Source organism: Crocodylus porosus, unplaced genomic scaffold (assembly GCF_001723895.1).
Source record: "Crocodylus porosus isolate Cpor-Errol unplaced genomic scaffold, CroPor_comp1, whole genome shotgun sequence".
Lineage (NCBI taxonomy): Eukaryota > Metazoa > Chordata > Crocodylia > Crocodylidae > Crocodylus > Crocodylus porosus.
Window position 1 is genome coordinate 6,026,070 of NW_017728936.1, and position 14,056 is coordinate 6,040,125.

General features: G+C 51.9%; 1 protein-coding gene across 7 annotated transcripts in view; it reads left to right on the forward strand.

Annotated features, from left to right (window-relative positions):
• NTM (neurotrimin) overlaps positions 1 to 14,056 on the forward strand; it is a 624,942-nt gene that overhangs the window by 488,155 nt on the left and 122,731 nt on the right. For all 7 annotated transcript variants that reach the window (XM_019547015.1, XM_019547016.1, XM_019547017.1 and 4 more), the window contains exon 3: positions 12,705 to 12,937. In XM_019547015.1, the coding sequence (XP_019402560.1) occupies positions 12,705 to 12,937 (233 nt within the window). The remainder of the gene's footprint in view (positions 1 to 12,704; positions 12,938 to 14,056) is intronic.

Sequence of the window (14,056 nt, forward strand, 5' to 3'; positions counted from 1 at the left end):
TATGAATACCCGGCTGTTTTACTGAGGTGGAATCTCTGCACCCACCACATAGCACTGAGAAACCTTTCTATAGCTCAGACCTTTGGGACTCCAGGATTTTGGATTAATATCTGTTGAACACTAAGATACCCTTTCATAATAGCTCAGACTCTTGGCAGAGCTCAGACCAGCTCCTGATGCTGCCTGCCTAATGGCACCGCTCTAGGGCATGGAGAGCAAGTGCTAACAGTTCCCAGTTTCCCTAAGCCAGTTTGCTGGCTCCTAATATTTCAATATCAATTGCTTTGGCTCTCTCAGAGAAGGTTTGGCAGCAAGTGGCCCAGCCCTGGGCCCTGTAAGTGAAGTGGAGGTACTTAAGGTCTCTTTCTTCTTCCTTTGCTTCTTCCTCCAAACAGGGCATGGTTGCTACCCCTGCAGGCAGGAGAGGACAGGGGGTTGTTTCTATTTCTAGCATACAAATGCAAACAATCCCAAACCAAAGGAGAAATGTTAGGGATGGTCCAAGGAAGGGAGATAAGGAGCTTCTATTCTTCACTGTGTCATCCCGGAGGCTTGGGCCAGACGGGGGCATATACCACCACTGCTAGGCTAGCGCATAGTTAGACTTCAGCAATCACTGCCATGGGAGGAAGCCAAGGCCAGAAAGGACATTTGCATTTCAACAATGCCATGGACTGTGGTGGATAAAGCTTCTGGAAGGGAGAATACCCTTCATGTCCCTTGGCTTAAACCTGACTGATTATTAGAGATTTGACCAAACACTTCCTGGAGCTGCATTGCCCCTTACTTGCACTTGGAGGGTTTCTCAAACCTCCTCTTGAAGCCTCTGCTGCTAGTACCGAGCAGGGGCAGGGTTCTGGGCCAGCCAAGTATGGGTCTGGCCTGGAGTGTGGCTCTAGCGCTCTCTGATTAAGACTCTTATTTGCATTAGCTGTGCCCTGGGGCAGGCACTGACTTCTGTTGGACGGGTGCTTTGCCTGCAGCACAATGGAGCCTGGATCCTGAGAGGATCCTACATGCACTACAGAAATAGAAATGATTTAAGCAGAAATAAGAAGAACATGCACAAGTTCCTTTCACCCTCATGCTTCAAAGCAGGAGCTCATCTCTAGCTGGAGCTCTCCCAGGGCTGAGTGGAGGTATCCATGCACAGCTGCAGCCTCTCTGGAAAGCCTCGCAGTCGGTCACCTCACGAGGACACCCTAGAGCAAAGTCTGGGATCCCCTGCAGTCATCCAGGCCATGGCCACCTGCAGGGACAGGATCCTGGATGAGATGCACCAACAGGTCTGCTCCAGTGCAGCTTAGATAATGCCGTACTTGATGGAAGATCGAGTCATATTCTGTAAAACTCTTTTGAGATCCCCAGGAGGAAGATGCAGTCAATGCCCAAAGCATTGCTGTTATTAAAGGCTCTATGAGTGAAAGTGGAAGGGAAAGGAGAAGCCGGGATGTGGCCCAGGGACTTGGGGAAGGGCTGCAAGTCTGCCGCTTGCAGAGCGATAAAGACCCGCCCAGCCTCGCAGTCCCCAACCGCTGCATCCGAACCTGTCGTCTTTGCCGTTTGCTTCCCGTGACTCAGACGTGAGGGTTTAGCAAGCGTGAGCTCCTTAGCCAGGGCTCCTTTTGAAGGGACTTAATCTCCCACCGCTCAGAAATTCTCCAATTTCAGAGCCTGTCACACAGCTACCCGGAATTAGCCTCCTAATGCCTGGTGACGTGCACGCACCCACACGCGCTTGCTGCTGGAAGGAGACGAGCGCTGCGGGCAAGCGGTCCTGCGAGCCGCCTGGCTCAGCCTTCACTGCCACATCTGCACATCTGCCGGCCTCTGCAGCACGTGCCGGAGCTGAATGCAGGGGGCAGCAGCTCACAAGCCTTTGTGGAAGGAAAGCACCAACCACCGGCACCACTAAAGGCACTGGGAGAGCCTCCCCTTCACAATGCTCTCGGCCTGCTCCTTTAGCCTGCCCTAGAGCTGCCAGTTCCATTCATCCACTTGCTGTGCAGGATGGAGCATTGCCTAGAGGTTAGAGCCTGGGCCTACAGATGAGAAGGAGGCCTGGGCTCTGCCACTGGCTTGCTGGGTGCCCATGAAAGAGGCATTTAGCATCCCTGAGCCCGCAGCTCGCCTCCTACCTATTCCCAAAACAGGCTGATGCTTCCCAGGCTGCAGGCTGGACTCCAAGCCACTCAGCTCTCTGGGTGTCTGTCTCTTGGGCCACCCCCCAAACATTGCTGCTCAGGAAGTGGTGGGAGGTGTTTGAAGGCTCCACGCCTCCCATGTAACCTCCCCCTGCTCTGGGATCCGGAGGGGCTCTTGGGAGGGCGACGCTGGAAAGAAACATTGACGCTCTTAACTCATGTTTTTTTCCCTCCTCCTTTTTCTCTTGGCTCCTCTGTCCTTGTTTCCGTGGCATGTCACGAGCTGTGTGCCAGGAGTTGTTTGCAGCTCCGCGATTCCCAGGCAATGGACCCCTCGGAGCAGGGTGGGGCTTGGAGAGCTGGATCCAGATTATGAATGCAGTTCATGCATATCATTTGTGTGGATAAACTCTCACCCGAGCAACGCTGGTACTTTACAAACAGGCATTGACATGCCCTCCCAACACCCTGTAGAATGAAAGCTCACAGTATTTTAGCTGTGTTTTACCAGGGGGAATGGGAGGGGTGGGAAGATGAAGTGATTTGCCCAAGGGCATCTCACAAGTCAGTGGCGAAGTCAGGAATCAGGTCTCAGGGTTCTGCCTCGCAGACCCATTGGCAGTAGCCACCAGGCCACACTGCTTTCTCAGGACTGGGGACAAGGCCCAGAAATCTGCTCCTTATTTTTGGTCCTAGCTCCCATCCCGGGTGAGGAATGAAACCCAGGAGCCCCAACTCCCACTCTCTCCCTTCTCACTGCCACAATGCAATTAATAACAATCAGGGAAGCGTCTCCTCCTGGATGTCGCTTCTCTGCTCCTCCAGCCTGGAGGGAAGGGCAAAGGGAGAGCCATCCGGCTGGCAGAGGAGGAGGAAGGGGGAAGCAGAAGAAAGAGCAGGCTTGAATGGCAGCTGATGCCGCCCGCAGTGGCCCATTTGAGTGAAACTCGTTAAATATGGTCACATCTTCCAGACTCATGGGCAGGAATGGGGGTGAGGATATTCTGGGGGGAGCTATGCAGGCCTTTTATTCTCGGTGCTTGAGTATCTCGGTATGAATTTGACCAGAACTGGGAACTGGCTGATCTGAGTGTGCCGCGCCAGCCCTGCCGGTGTTGGAAACCCTCCGAGTGCAGAGAAGAGGAGGTCTGAGGTGGATGCTGTGTCTGCAGGGTGCCCTCCCTACCTGCCAGGTCTCCTGCTGCTCCAGCTGGAGTTCCAGCAGCTCCAGCACAGAGGAGGCAGGTCCCCCCCCGCCATGCAGTCTTGTACCCCCAATGCTCTCTGTCCATCTCCTCCTTTTGCCCCATTTTTCATTCTTCTCTAGATTGTCTTTTCTTCATTTTTCCCCTCTTACCTCTGCTGGGCTGTCTCTTTCTACCTTTGCACGGAGGCAGTGCCAGCTCCTGAGGGTCAGCATCATATATCACGCCAGGGTCTGTTTGAGGGCTGCACAGGCAAGTCTGGCCGTCAGCAAATTTTACAGCTTCATCTCAAATTCTGTGTCTGTGACAAGGACGAAGGAGGTTGGGGGGGCTGCAGTGGCTGGGGGTTGAGATACAGGACGGCAGGTGCAGACCCAGTCAGGGTGTGCCAAGCATCCTGTGGGTTTGCTACCAAAGGGGCCAAACCCGAGATTGCTTCCACCCTGTAACAAGACTCCCCGGTGCCCCACGCCCATGGGATGCATCAGTTCCTCCTCGCTCCCATTAGCAGGAGCAGGTCTCCAAACTGCTCGGTGACAGAGCCAAAGTCAAAGCTTATCAGAGGTGCCAGGTAGTAAGCGAGCTGCCTCCGTCATGTGCCATCCAGAGAGGGCTGATAGCCTGCTGCTTCAGACAGTAGTGCGGAGGCACAGCCCCCGTTCTTCCTCCGCTGTGACTCATGTCTCCTTGAACGCAGGACACGTGTGCTGAGCCTGATCGTCCTTCCTGTACGTGGGTGTACATCAACAGTGACCCGGGGATTTTGGGGCAAGGTGGCAGTGGGAAATGGAGAGGGAAAAAGGAACCAGCTCTGTCTTATCACTACTTTTTCCCCAATACTTCATTCTGTTGCTCACTGCATCTTTCCCTCTGGGATATCTTGTGAGTCTCCCGCCTTTGATTTATTGTTCATCCATCAGGGCTTTCTCTGTGCCTAGAATGATAGATTTTAATGCCAGAAGTGGCCAGTAGATCATCCTGTCCGACCTGCATAACACACACCATTGAATTTCACCCCCTTCCTCAGTCCGCTAACTTTTGCTTGACTCGTGTGGTTGAGGTCTCAGGCCTTGTCCATCCAAGCCCACACATTATAGTCTGAACAATCAAATAAATGGTTCTCAGCCGCTGTATTAATTAGCAAGGTGTGAAATGCAAGCATGTGGGGATCCTGAGGGGCAGAGAAAAGGACTGAGGAGCTGGAGAGGAGGATTTTTCCAAATCTCTGTGGTCTGGAGATCTTTCAAGATCAGGGGTTTTCATGGGCTTCTGCTGTGCTTCCCAGCTATTGCTGGCTAGGAAGTATCTTGGGATTTCCTTTTCATGGGCTATGTCCCTGCCTGTTCCCAGGAGCAGCAGAATATGCTGCAAATGTACTTAGACAAGCAGCAGGATAATTGTTACTGGGTTTTTGGTTGTAGCCATGTTCGTTTTAGGACATAGGCAGGCAAGTTTCTTTGAGTGGATGTGATATCTTTTATTAGACCAGCTGAGTAGTTGGAAAAAAGTTCTTAGCAAGCTTTTGAATGCAGTCAGCCTTCTTCAGGCACGGGGAGTGCTGGTCTGAAACTCCAAGGAATGAGAGAAGCTAAAAGTGTGTCAGGATAATTGTTAGAAATGTGTGCACCACTTGTGTTTTGTGTACATGTGGATGTGAACAAAGCCTGTATTGAGTGCTGAACATTTGTACAGCGAGTGTGCAAGCTCCTTCTGTGTATACTATACCCACACTCTGTGTATGCTTGCATGAAGCAGTGATGTTTGTTGTATGTACGTGTGCACAGCATATGCAGTGCGGGTTTATATGTATGTGCAGTGTGTATTTCCTGTAACCTATTGGCATTCCCCTTCTCACCCCATCCCTCTAAGGTTAGTCCCTCATTCGGGGTATTTGTGTTTCCCTACCGGCTTTGTCATCTTTTTGGATTCACAATCCTAAACATCTAGGTGCCCACAACAACAAGAGGTATACTGTGTGCACGTGTGCATGTCTGAAGTAATCACGTACCATGGGTTTAGGTATGCAGATTCTGTGTGTGTATGGCGTGTGTGCACACGTGTCCAGTAGGGCTGTACATCACAAATTGCATTATAGATGGAGATTATAGAGTACAGGTAGAGTGGAAACAGCAAGCCATCTACAGCCCCTCTTCTGACTGATTGCAGTTGCCTGTGTGTGAGCTGGGGGGGGGGTGGCAGCAAGTGTTGTATGTACCTGACACAGCAAGGGGAAGCTACAACCCAGACTGTGATGGCCAGGCTTGTTATTTATTAGTGGAGAAGACTTACCTCCACTGTCAAGCTCCTCCTGTTAGGCTAAAGGCAGCCAAGGGTTTCTGGGGTGTCCATTTCTAAGCCAACTGAGCCATTAAGGCTGAAAATTACTGCATGCAGCTCTGCAGGAGACCCCTTGGCTTTGCAGCCCCGTGCGCTGGCTGTCACCACTCCCCAGCCTCGCTCCCCAGTAGTGACGAGAGATCTGGAGAGAGGGGCCGGTGCAGGGTGAAACAAGGATGCAGGTGATGTCGGGGCAGGAAGCAGGAGTCCATGGGTCTGGATGAGACCTCTGTCCTTGGTCTGTTCCCATCTTCTGTGGTCTGTGAACTATATACACGTCTAATTCAATTTAATTTGTGTCTAGGGCTCTGCTCCTTTTCTCCCCCCCATATGTTTCTGGTAGATATATGGGCTGTGGTGGCTTCTAGCTCAGCTCCTTCAAGGGAAATTATGATGATGAACAGAGTCTCGCCAGACTAGTTAATGAAATAACCTCTGGCATCTTAAACATGCTTTGTAGATGCCTGCATAAACCTGCTGGCGCATTGCTGTCCTGCCACAGATTACTGATGGTGCATTATATATCCACCGGATACCCCATCCTGGCTGGTACAGCACTGCAAAAAGAGGGAAGCTTTGAGGATTGTAATGTGGGTGGTCATCTGTCTGTCTGTCTCTCCCTCGTGCTCTCCCTCCCAGGCTCTTTTTCTTGGTAGCTCTGAGGCTGAAGCCAGCAGGGAGCTGTAGCATTGCTATTTCAGATAGGAAGAGGCATCTGGGCACTGGCAGAGCCACGTACGTGGGAAGCTTGTCACGTCCCTGCTCATGCTCCGTGGGTACACAGAGGAGTGTTCAGTCTCTCAAGGTGCCAGTCTGGCCCGTGTCCCCAGCACTCGGCAGGGATCGATCGTGAACATCACACTCCCAGTGCACAGCAACAGCTGGGGAGTCTGTGAAGTCAATAGGGCTGTGCCTGAATGGGAAAGAGTAGCTCCCATCCCGGCCTTTAATTAATCCTAGTAAATAACAATACAGCGTGATAATCACAGAAATAAATCCGAGCCGCGACACTTCTGCCGCCAGCAGTGGGCTAGTTTAGCTGATTATTCATAGCGTGATGGTCTGTGCTGTCCTGGGAAGGTGGAGCTGACTTGCCAGCCTACTCTTGGAAACTCTCCTCTCTTCCACAGCTTAGCAGGGCACATGGGGCCAACTCTCTCCATGCAGGATCTAGCCTGGTCTGTTCAGTCCCCCACCCTGAAGTGCTGGCTGCCTTCTCAGCTAATTTATCTAAGTTGATTTTAAGGTGAGCAGGATCCAGAGCCCATACCAGGCCTCTCATGTCCTGGATCAGTTTTAAGGAACTGGTTTGAGAATCTGCAGAGGCTTGGGAAGTGCTCAAACTGTCCAGGGCTGCGTGGAGCCTGGACAGTGCTATGGCTCCAGTTTATTTGAACTCCCATTTCCATTAGTTGGTTTAAAAACTGTTCAGGCTGTTGGGGAGTGGATTTCCTCTGTGTAGATGCCAGGACCTTGCCATCTTGGCCGTCAGAGGAGGTGGCTAAAGGCTGTGGGTGAAACACAGAGAGAGACACTTTCACAGCCAAAGGCCCCACTAGCCCAGCCACTCGCCAGGGAAGACAGGGTGCACCCTTATGTTAGCTGTGGGGAGCACGGAGCCAGGCCCAGCTTCCCCCCTAGATTGTACAACACTGGGATCCCCCCCAATAACTGCAATGAAAGCAGCAATCAGGTAGCTAATTGCACTCAGCTCTTTCTAGTTCTAATTAATATTATTCATTTCTTCTGTGTCCTGCTGAGTTGCAGCAATCTGCCTGCCTCGGCTCGGCCCTCTGGAACCCCAGCGGTTTGCATGAGAGGCAACAAGAGTGGCATGGACCAGCTACGGCCCAGTGCCTCCCTCCCCCTGGTGACAAGCCCCTCACCTCTTATCACCCATGGCACCGGGCCATGCCTGTGCTGGCCGGTACCATCCTGGGTTTTTCACGGCATGCCAGACATGTCAAGGGGTAACTACGTGCTGTGTGGACCGACAGCAGCCAGGATGACAGGGCAGCACTCCGCAGTCCTGTTCTCTCCCTTGCCACTGACTCCCTTTGTGGCCTTGGCCAAGCCATCTGACCCACCCACCACCCAGCTCTCTGGCAGAGGAGCCCAGAGAGTTTGGGGATATTTGGGGTTATTTGGAAACAGACTGAATCCAGATTTCAAAAGAGCAAATGGCTCCATGAGAGGGAACTTCTCTCTGAGCAGCACTTTCTGAAATCCCCGTGGGGCCTGGGAGAGGCTGAACATGGAGTGACTGGAGACCCAGGGTCTGCTGCAGTCTCTCCATTTCCACAGCGCCTCTCCTTCCCCCGTGGACAGCTACATGCCCTACCAGGTGGGCAGCTGCCTCAGTAAACTGCCCATAACCTAATGAGTTATGATTTCCAGCTCTCCCAGGGAGTGGTGAGGGGAAACGGAGGCACAGAGGAGGAAGTCAGATGGAGCTCCCCTCCATGCGCCGTGGCAGAGGGGTGTTGCAAAGGAGCCAGCCTGTGGTACACCACTGCTGCTGAGCAGGGAGGATGCTGTGACAGCAGCATGTGAGCAACCTCCCACCTCTCCGAGGGAAGCCTTGAGACCCGAGACTCGGGATCTGAAGGAAGACAGAGAGAGACCAAAAGCATCGCCTCCCCTTGCTGGAAGGCGGAAGCTTTTCATCTTCCTGGAGGAGAAGGCCCTGCCTCCTGAGCTGCCATGTAATGGGGATTAAGGATCTTGAGAGACAAAATTACCTCGTATGTGCTTAATTATTTTTACATCTTTTCTGAGGCAAGTGCTGTTTCCTGTCCCCCTGGGGATCCCCTCCCCTCCCTCCCTGGCACATCACAGAGCGAGAGAGAGAGAGATGCTTCAAAGAGAGCACAAGTGAGCAAGGGGGGAGCATCTCTGGGTTTTGAATGTTGCCAGAGGAAGGGGGAAGTTTCCAGACTTTGCTGGGTTTTTATCCTCCGCCTGCTTTTGCTGCTGCAGCCAAAGGCATGCAAGGCATGTAGCTTGCTCTGACCATCAGCGTTTCCTTCACGGTGGGGAGAAGGGGTTCCCATCTATGGGCTCGATAAAAACAGGAACAGCTGGAAGAAGGAAAAGAACCAGATGGGAAGGGGAAGGGAGAGTACTGGATCGTTCGGCTATCGTGAGCTGCAGCCTGTGCCAGGAGAGGGAACTGAGCCCTGGCCATGGGGAAAACTGACTCCTGTCCCTAAAACTATCCAGCAGTGCTGGGCTGGGATCCTGGGCAGGTCCCTCTGGGCTCTGGGGCTCCAGCTGGCATTAGGTCTCAGCTGGGAGCAATGCCCCCAGCAGGTCTATCTGCAGAGTCCTTGCATGCCCTTCCTGAGCATCCTGCCTGGCACTGGGCCTGCCTGCTGCATATGTGGCCACTGTTGCACCATGAGAGCAATCACTTAGCCAAGGTTGGACGCAACGTACCTTAGGCCTTGCTCAATGGTTATGTGCCATCAGATGGACAGAGGGATGGGCAAGTTTGCTGGTTACCCTCAAGCCATGTTAGTGTTACCCTTATCCTTTTGTGCTAATTGACAGTGCAGAGGGAACAGTGAAGGGAACTGGGAGCAACACTAACCTAACATCTGCAAGCTTCTTGGTACCATCATCTTTTGTTCAAGATTTGGGCAGGGGATGAGGTGCATATATAGGCTGGGTCCTTCCCAATGTTGTGGTCAGGACCCAGCTCCTGTTCCTGCTTGCCTTGAACCATTTTCCCATCTGCATCTTGGGGCTGTTCTTGCTTGGGACTTCAGTGTGGAAGGGAATGGCTCTGTGATGCCCTGAGTCTCGCACGCCCCTTCCCCAGACAGGTAACGAGCTGCTGCTTGTCCTCCAGGGTTTTTTTTTCTGCCTCTGGAGCTTTAAGAAGGAAGTTAAATAAAATACACAAAAATAACAGCCTGTAAGAATGCCGATCCTGGGGACACAGGAGCATGTCGATGTGATAAGGGGAGATTGTGACCAGGTGCTGTGAAGGGCAAAAACGCTTATTTCGCTGTAGCTTCATGCATTGCCTGAGCCCCGCTGCTTTTCAAAAGCACTTTAGTGCCCATTTGATGGAGGGGATGCTTGGATTACACACTGTCTGGCTCTGTTATTCTCCATGGATCTCCAAGCTGATGCTTTTCACAAAGATCTGGGTTGGGGAGGAGATGCTTTAATTACTATCTAAACCTGCTCATTGGTCCAAGGAGCAAAGCACTGCAGAAGGCTGCAGGCAGGAAGCTCAGGCCACATCTTCATCCTCATCCCCTGGTTCCTATCTGAATTATCACTCCAGGACAACAAATAAGGAGTACGGGCACCTCTTTTCTTGGCTGTGAAACCCCAAACTGCACCCCTAGAACCAGCCCCGCTCCTACACTGCATCTTCATGCTGTGGCTCTCAGCAGCTGCATGATGGTTGAGAAAGTTAAAGGTCCTCCAGGGTCTAATGGTTGATACAGTCAGAATGGTGCCTGCAGTGCCTAAAGCCAGCAGCACACAAGGATGCAACTATCACCCTGTCCTGATACCTTTGCCTTCCACAGCCAAAGTGGCCAGGCACCCATTTACAACTGAATGCACCGAGGGCAGTCTTTGGCATGGATACAAGGCAGGGCTTTCATGCCCTGGTAGTAAAAGCTTCAATGAATCATTAGTCATTAAAAGGAAAGAGTGATATCATAAAGCCATCTTGAGTGACTCCTGAACGCCTCTTACAGTGCCTTACCATTGATCAAGCACACCTGACGCTGGCCTTCCTGAAGCCATTTTTTTTTTTTTTTTAACATCAATAATAACACGTGCTTATTTTGGTTGCTTTCTTTATCTAAGTATGTTCAAAGCAAAGAGGACGCATGGTTCAGTAGCCGGGTACTAGCCCAGGATGTAGGAGATCTGGTTTCAATTCTGCCCTTTGCATGCCTTCTTGTGAAACCTCAGGCCGCTTCATCTCTGCGGCTCAGTTCTTGACTTGTAAGAAAGCGATAATAGTATTTTCCACCTCCCATGGAGGCTGTGGGGGTAAATGCACTGAAGATGCCCTGGGAAAGCACGTATTATGGGTAAAGTGCTGTGATAAGGAATGCATTTATAGTGGAAATAATAATGTATTTATGGAGGAGGAAACCAGTGCACAGGGCAGCGCTGTGCCCAGCATCACAGCCAGCGGCAGAGTCAGAAATGGAGCCCAGGAGTCCCGCATCTCAGATCCAGGCCCCCTGGAGAGACGACAGCCCGAGCAACACTGACTGAAAATTGCAGTTTGCTCATTGAAGCCATTTGGGATCTTTTGTTTTCTTCACTATCAATCGTGTTTTGCTCTCTCCAAATACACTAGAAAGTTGGTGCCATTTAGAGTGGCGATGAGCTTCCCTCACCTTTTTGAAGTGGCTTCATTCACATGCTGCCTTACAACAGAATTAATTCATTCCTTATGTAGCCTGGGAGTGGGCTCTGTGATGGATGAACGAGCGCAATGGAGATAGAAAGAAAAAAAAAAAAGAGAGAAGACAGATGGAACAGGAGTGGCTGTAGGTAGAAGTGTGGTTTTTATTCATGATTTAAGCTGGCTTCCAAGTCATTTTGGTTTATTATTGCTCAAATAGTGGCAGTGCCCACAATATGCTGACACCAAGGAAGGGCACAGCCCTCGAAGGACTTAGAGGGTGGTGAGATCTCATTGACAGACCACACCTGGGAGACAAACCCGTCATTGCTGTAACACCAGTGCCATGGTGGTCTGACATATGGCCCATAAAGTCCACCGCGTTCAGCGAGGTGATTGCGAAGCCGGTGCTCTCTCGCTGGGCGGCTCAGCAGTTCATTTGCATCACAACTGGGGAGAGAACATAAACAATGGATATTAGGCAGAGCAGCTTTATGTTTGGACATTATCCTCCATCTCTGGCATCTCTCGTGGCTTTGCTGAGCTGCTCTGGGGGTGTGATGTTGGATGTGCACTGTAAGAAGCACAGGTTTAGCTCGGTGGCTTGCATTTTGGACTCTCAAGTGAACACCTGGGGGTCAGAGGTGTCCTTATTAACACTCCTGGTCCCTTTGGGCTTCAACTTGGGCATCCGCATGAAAAGGAGGACTTGGGCTTTGTGGCCAGGAACCTGAGGCTGGAATAGAAGGGACTTCCAGGGTCACTAGGACCAGGGCCCTGCTATCACGGGCCACAATATTGTATAACCCCACTCGTAAATGCAGGTCTCCATTTTCTCCCCTCATAATACTCCTCTTGAAAAGTTCCTTAAGCATCTTCCAGCCTGTGTGCATTAAAGCATTGAATAAATGTACTAATATTAGTGTGGAAGTGAGGTGGAGCAGGAAATGACACAGCCTGGATGATGGTGTTGGGCTGAGGGAGAGGGAGAGGTGCTCACAGGGCAGGGCTGGAGATTCTCGTTGGAGGTGGGTTGAAATGTTTCTCAGGCCATTGGGTGGGTTAGCTGGGGAGACCAGACCATCTCGCACTTCTTCCCCATCTCCAAAAGCAGCGTGAGAACTGTTCTCCCTGCTGCCCTCCGCCCTTCTCCATGCAGGAACATGGGGAGTCGATGGGGATAAACCAGAATGACTTGGTGCTGGGGAAGCCAAAAATAAGATCTGAACTTTCCCAAAAGACAGGGGTTTTTGCTGAGGGTTGGGCAGTGGTTTCAGGCTGTCCCCAGCAGTCTTGAGCTGGATTGCAGGCAAGCAGTGAGTGGCAGATCCAGGGTGAGCAGAGGTGCTGGGAATGGTAAGCAGGCATCTGGCAGAAGGCCTGGGCCCTGCGACTTGGAGGGGACGGAGAGTTTCTGCAGGACTGATCTGAGGCTCAGACAGAGTTTCAGATGGAGAGAGCACAGCAGGCAAAGTGCTGACGATCTCCAGAGAGACTCGCATCGCAGGGGCTCCGTAGCTGCCGCTCGCAACAAAGCTAAAAATAGTCAGAAAAAATGGGGGTGAGGGGAGGGAGCAGAGCCGAGCTGCTGGTGGGCATGGGCTGATGAATTGCTTCTCGCTGTCTCCCCAGGTGCGTGGTGGATAACAGGGTCACCCGCGTGGCCTGGCTGAATCGCAGCAGCATCCTGTATGCTGGCAATGACAAGTGGTGCCTGGATTCCCGGGTGCTGCTGCTGGCCAACACCAAGACTCAGTACAGCATCCAGATACAAGACGTGGATGTCTTCGACGAGGGCCCCTACACCTGCTCCGTGCAGACGGACAACCACCCCAAGACATCGCGGGTGCATCTCATCGTGCAAGGTAAGGCCCAGCCTAGACCGTCCTTCTAGGCCTTCCACTGGCTCATTGGGCCCTGGTACCGTACCTCCCTACTGCCGTCTCCTGTGTGTCCTCCTCTCATCTTCCCTTTACAACTCCTCCTCTCAGTGGCCTTCAGGTCCTTTGTTCTCAACCCCCTTGTTCCTGTCTGCACTTAGCTCCATCTCAATCTCCATTTTCCCCATTAGCAGCATTGTCCCACCTACATCTACGGACCGCTCGCTCTTTACTGGCCTCCCCCTACTCCTGCCCATCTGGCTAATTCCTGCTGCAGGTGTTGCACCGAGAGTTGTTAACACCCCCCAACATGGAGCAGGATCTCCAGGGGCGGGCAGGACAAGCAGAGCTGGACAAAGTCCAGGCCTCCACTGGGGCATGCCTCCGGCTTGCTCTTACCAGTCATCAGACAGCTCCTGATTGTGACACCAGCATTGTTAACACTGAGATGCTGACCCTCTGGAGGGGAATCAAGAAGCAAATGATGCGTGGGGGAAAGTGCAGAAGCAAGCATGCCCATAGGGTATGTATAGACTGCCTACCCTTATGTGTGCTGGGGGTACTTGCAGGAAGGCTCGTAGTTATGGCAGCAACTCATATTTGCTTGTGTGTTGAAACTGGATGCATGCAAGGTCTTGAGGGGCTCGAGCAGGTTGAAAAGTTAGTTGGGTTGGCAAAGTGTGCCCAGTAGCAGGTGCCTGCACGCTCTTTAAGCAATATGTACTCACTAGCACTTGCCCATCCACCCCTCAGGTTGCGTGGCCTAACTAGCCTCTGCACTCTGTGGTAACACATCTTCATTAGTACTTGCATACTTTCAGATGAGATGGCATGTGGGGTGTGTGCTGGAGTTGGCTGTGGGGGTGTGTGCTGGGCAGAGGGCGTATGCATAGGGAGATGTCTCTGAGACATTGCAGGCTTAGCTGAAACAGCCTAGGTGAGGATAAATGGAAAATTTCTAATCCCTTGCTAGCAAGCTTTTTTCTCCAAGTTGGCCAAGAGCCCTCTTAGCATGACACACCAGGCTGAGTATTGGAATCTCATCTCGGGCTAATTTTCGAATGCTGATGGGTGTATTGATTTGGAAACAAGCTGAGTTAAAAA